Source organism: Chrysemys picta, chromosome 10, assembly GCF_011386835.1.
Source record: "Chrysemys picta bellii isolate R12L10 chromosome 10, ASM1138683v2, whole genome shotgun sequence".
NCBI classification, from domain to species: Eukaryota; Metazoa; Chordata; order Testudines; family Emydidae; genus Chrysemys; species Chrysemys picta.
Window position 1 is genome coordinate 39352611 of NC_088800.1, and position 4147 is coordinate 39356757.

A 4147-nucleotide genomic window follows, 5' to 3' on the forward strand; every position below is an offset into this window, starting at 1 on the left:
CTCCAGTCCCCGGTTCCTTTCTTCAGTGGCCGGCTCAGACACCGAACCATCATTTATTCAGCTGGACACAGACCAGATATTACAGTTTGTAGGTGACGAGCGTCTCTGTTCACACAGGATCTGATTAATGAACCTTGCAGCCCCTGTTCCCAGTACTGACCCAGCCCCTGCTCTGTGAGCTGGGGAGGGAACAGTGAACCCACCAGCCCACATTTGCTGTCAGCCTCCAAGAATAACTTTGCTGGGGGAACCCCTTAAAAAAAAAGCCAGTCTTGGGCACCTGCAATTAATCTGTGTCCACTCCCCGCTCCCACAGCTCCAGAAGAATTCTAAGGAGATTCAAGATACCCAAGCCAATATTGTAACTTTGTCAAAAACTTTTATCGAAATTGTACCAAAACTACATGTTCTAATGATGAATTAGAAAAAAGTAAAGATTTTACAGTGACAGGGTTATGCTTATTTTACAATTTAAATAACCTCAGGTTAGCCCCCTACTTTCTGTACAAAATGTGTGAGCAGGAAAAGAAGTTCCAAGCAATATACATATTCACAATGGTTAGCCAAAGTCTGGTTGCAGTTGAGGATCTGCAGCTTTGCATGCATTAAAAGCAATGGAGCACCTAGAAGAGAGGGCAAATGTTTTTTTTAAGTAGCTCCAAAACATGAGTAACCAGAGGGTGACCCTTGGACCAGCTCAACCCTATGGCATGCTCTAGAGTCTATGGATACGTCTACACTGCACTAAAAGACCCACCAGAGGCTGGGCCTGGCCTGGGTCAGCTGACTTGGGCTCCCAGGGCTTGGTCTGTGGGACTGAAGATTGCAGTGTAGACATTTGGGCTCTAAGAGCCTGTGAGCGCAGGTAGGTCTCAGAGCATGGGCTCCACCCCGAGCCCAAAGGTCTACACTGCTATTTTGAGCCCCACAGCCGAGCCCTCCGAACCTCAGTCAACTGACCCAGGCTCGGAGACTCAGTGCATTTGGTTTTTAGTTAAAACAAATTGTGAGCTTATACAGATGTTGGGTGTAACCCTAAGACTTCCCAGCATACTTGGGGGAGTGGTCCGCATGTCTGGATGTCCCTTTTCTGGCACATCACGATGTGAGCCACAGGAGAGTATCACTTGTACACCCAGGGTCCAATCTGAAGTCATTGGAAAGCTCAGGCCTACAAGGAAGAAGCATGCTACAGAGAGAAAACTCTTTGCAGTAGAATCCCAGTGGGCTTGCACGGGGGTGTACGGTACCAGAGACTAGGTTTACTACATAGACCTGCAGGCCTTGGCGTGATCACTGTAGTTATTGTCAGGGTTATAAAAATTCTGCTAAAATTAATTTATACCGATAAGTTTCCTGGCTATGGACTATGGGGAGCAGGAGGGAATAAGAAGTGAAGTGCTCAGCTTGGATGGCAAAAGGGCGCTCACATTCACCCTGGGCTATTGGATTCCTCTTTCCCCTATTTCCCTAGGTCTGTGATGGCCAAACAGGGGTCAGGGGCTGCTCACCACTGATGGGCTTTCAGCTCCCTTCATGCCATGCCCTGTAGGTCCCAGCAACTAGGAGGTTGCGAGAGCATGTTTGCCATAGGCTGCTAGTGGGGATCAACCAGGTAATTAGAATCATAGAAGATTAGGGTTGGAAGGGACCTCAGGAGGTCATCTAGTCCAACCTCCTGCTCAAAGCAGGACCAATCTCAACTAAATCATCCCAGCCAGGGCTTTGTCAATTATTTTGGTTCATTCTGCCAATACTTCTGTGAGATAGGAATTATTATTATTAAACCCATTTCACAGATGGGTAAACTAAGGCAGAGAGAGAGGGCCAGGCCTTATGGACACTGCAAACCTGTGTCTGGAAAATGTGCCTCTGCTAACTCTGTTTTGCTGCCATGTGCTTTGAAAGCCACTCTCAATCTTGGTGTGCAATTTATGTAATTTTGCTTAAGTTCACCCAGTGAAATGCTAGAAATAGAATCCAAGCATCCAGATTCCTCATCTTCTGCTCTAAGCATTAGACAAGACCCTCTCTTCCCAACACAGTATTGCCAACTCATTGCAAAACTATTGCAAGTCTTGCGCTGTACTTAAATCTGTCATCACATAAGACTCCAAACTTTCATTTCTTTAATGAAGGAAATGTCTTGCCCTTGTGGCTGGGTGTAAAAACACGACCCTCGAAAGGCTCAAAACCCAAAGGCAAAGAAAAATAACTCCCAATCTCACAATTTTTTCTAGCCAGTCTCAATTTCTTGGAGCCTGACTCATGAGCCCTGAACAGCTGGGGCAGTGTGGGGCCATCCTCAATTCAATGCTTTGTAACCAGATGTTTGAAGATTTCCTGGCTTCTGTTAGCCCTAGTGTTTGGAATGGAGAGCTCCCCTCTGGGTGAATACCTATGTCCACAGGTATGAACCACACACAAGAGCAAGAATGGGGATTACAGCATTTTCTGATCCCTCTAGTGTCCCTCAAACTAGCTCTTCCCCTGGAACTGAGAATTTAGGGTGAGCAGTATATAGAGAACAGACTCAGTCCCTGGCTGGGCTCCCCTGGTAGGCTCTAGGCACCTGCCGCATCTCTCCTCCGGTGAAAGAGAAAATGATGTTTCCGGGGTCCAAGGAAAAGGCATCTCTGCCCCTCCAGCCACCTCTACCCCTATGGGAACCTCAGCCCGTGGAGAAATGCTGGACAAGCACCCGGAGTCCCAGTGCCGGGAAAGGCGCCTCTAAACGGGGCCCCCCGGGTGGCTAGCGACCCTGAGTGTCAGCCGGGACCCCTGCTCCAGCTCATGGCAGCCACCTCCAACGCTAGGGGGCCCCTCCCCGTGGTGCTGCACACCAGCTCGCTCCGACCCCCTGAGTCAGCCCCGGGCCAGGCTCCGAGCAGCCCGGCCTAGGGCCAGGAGAGGAGCCGGAGCCCCAGCGGCAGGGCCCCCAGTGCCAGGGCGCGCCAGGCCGGCGCGTCCCGAGAGCGGCCCCCGGAGCGCACCCAGGCGCCGCCCGCGCCCGGCCCCTCGTCCTCTTCCCGCAGGAGCCGCTCCTCGTCCCGGTAGTCCTCGTCCGGGCCCGGCTCGGCGGGCGGCCCGGAGCACAGGCGGCCCATGTTGGCCTTGAGCACCTGGCAGAAGGGGCGCTCGGGCCCGTCGCAAACGCAGCGCTCCAGCGCGGGGCCCCCCGGCGCGGCCAGCAGCTGCCCCATGGCGGCCCGGCAGGCGGCCGTGCAGCGCCGCCCGTTGAAGAGCTGCCCGCAGCGGGCCAAGTAGGCGTCCAGCGGCTCCCGGCAGGCGGGCTCCTGCTGACAGCGGAAGCGGGCGGCCGTGCAGCCCAGGCCGCTGCGGGAGGGCCGGGGCAGGCAGGGCTCGATGGCCGCCTTCAGCCGGCGGCAGCGCGCGTCCTGCCCGCACTCGCAGCGCTCCAGGGCCGGGCCGCTCCGGCTGCGGTTCAGCCGCACCAGCGCCCCGATGCAGTGGCTGGGGCAGCCGCCGGGGGGCTCCTCTCCTCCGGCTCCGGCCAGCACCGGCTCGCAGGCCGCCTGCGACTGGCTATAGGCGGAGCCGCAGTCCGGCTCGTCCTGGCAGCGGAGCAGCGCTTCCCAGCAGGGCTCCCCCGGGGCGCCGCCGCCAGCGCGGCCCCAACACAGCAGCAGCGGCAGGAACAGCCACATGGAGCGAGCGGCGCCCCAGGCTCCATGCGCCCCAGCGCCCGGCTCCGCCTCCAGCCTGCGCTCCTACCCCGGGGCCAGGCAACAGCTGCCGCCTGCTCCGCCAGGCACCGCTCGACTGCAGTCCGAGCGGGCCGTGCCCAGGTGACTCGAAGGGCCCAGTGATGGGTTCCGGTGGAGGGCTCCCCTGTCCTAGGGCAAGTGGCCGTCGGATCCCAGTCACAAGTTGGGCTGGCGCAGACCGGCCCCCGGTTGCGCGACCCGCTGTCCGGTGCACGGTGCAGTCAGGTGCCCGGTTGCACGCCCCGGTGACCGCTGTAGTCAGGTGCCCGGTGCACGCCCCGCTGACCTGTGCAGTCAGGTGCCCGGTTGCTTGCCCCGCTATCCGGTTCACGGTGCAGTCAGATGCCCGGTTGCACGCCCCCACTTTGCAGTGCAGTCAGGCCCCCGGGTGCATGTTCCCCCCGGTCCCGGTGCACTCC

At 57.1% G+C, this 4147-nt stretch overlaps 1 protein-coding gene across 1 annotated transcript; it reads right to left on the minus strand.

The window, feature by feature from the left end:
• Positions 1-2761: 2761 nt before the first annotated feature.
• LOC135973968 (growth arrest-specific protein 1-like) lies at positions 2762-3806 on the minus strand. Its single transcript, XM_065559623.1, has one exon. The coding sequence runs from the start codon at positions 3666-3668 to the stop codon at positions 2898-2900; it is 771 nt and encodes a 256-aa protein (XP_065415695.1). The 5' UTR covers positions 3669-3806; the 3' UTR covers positions 2762-2897.
• Positions 3807-4147: the final 341 nt, after the last annotated feature.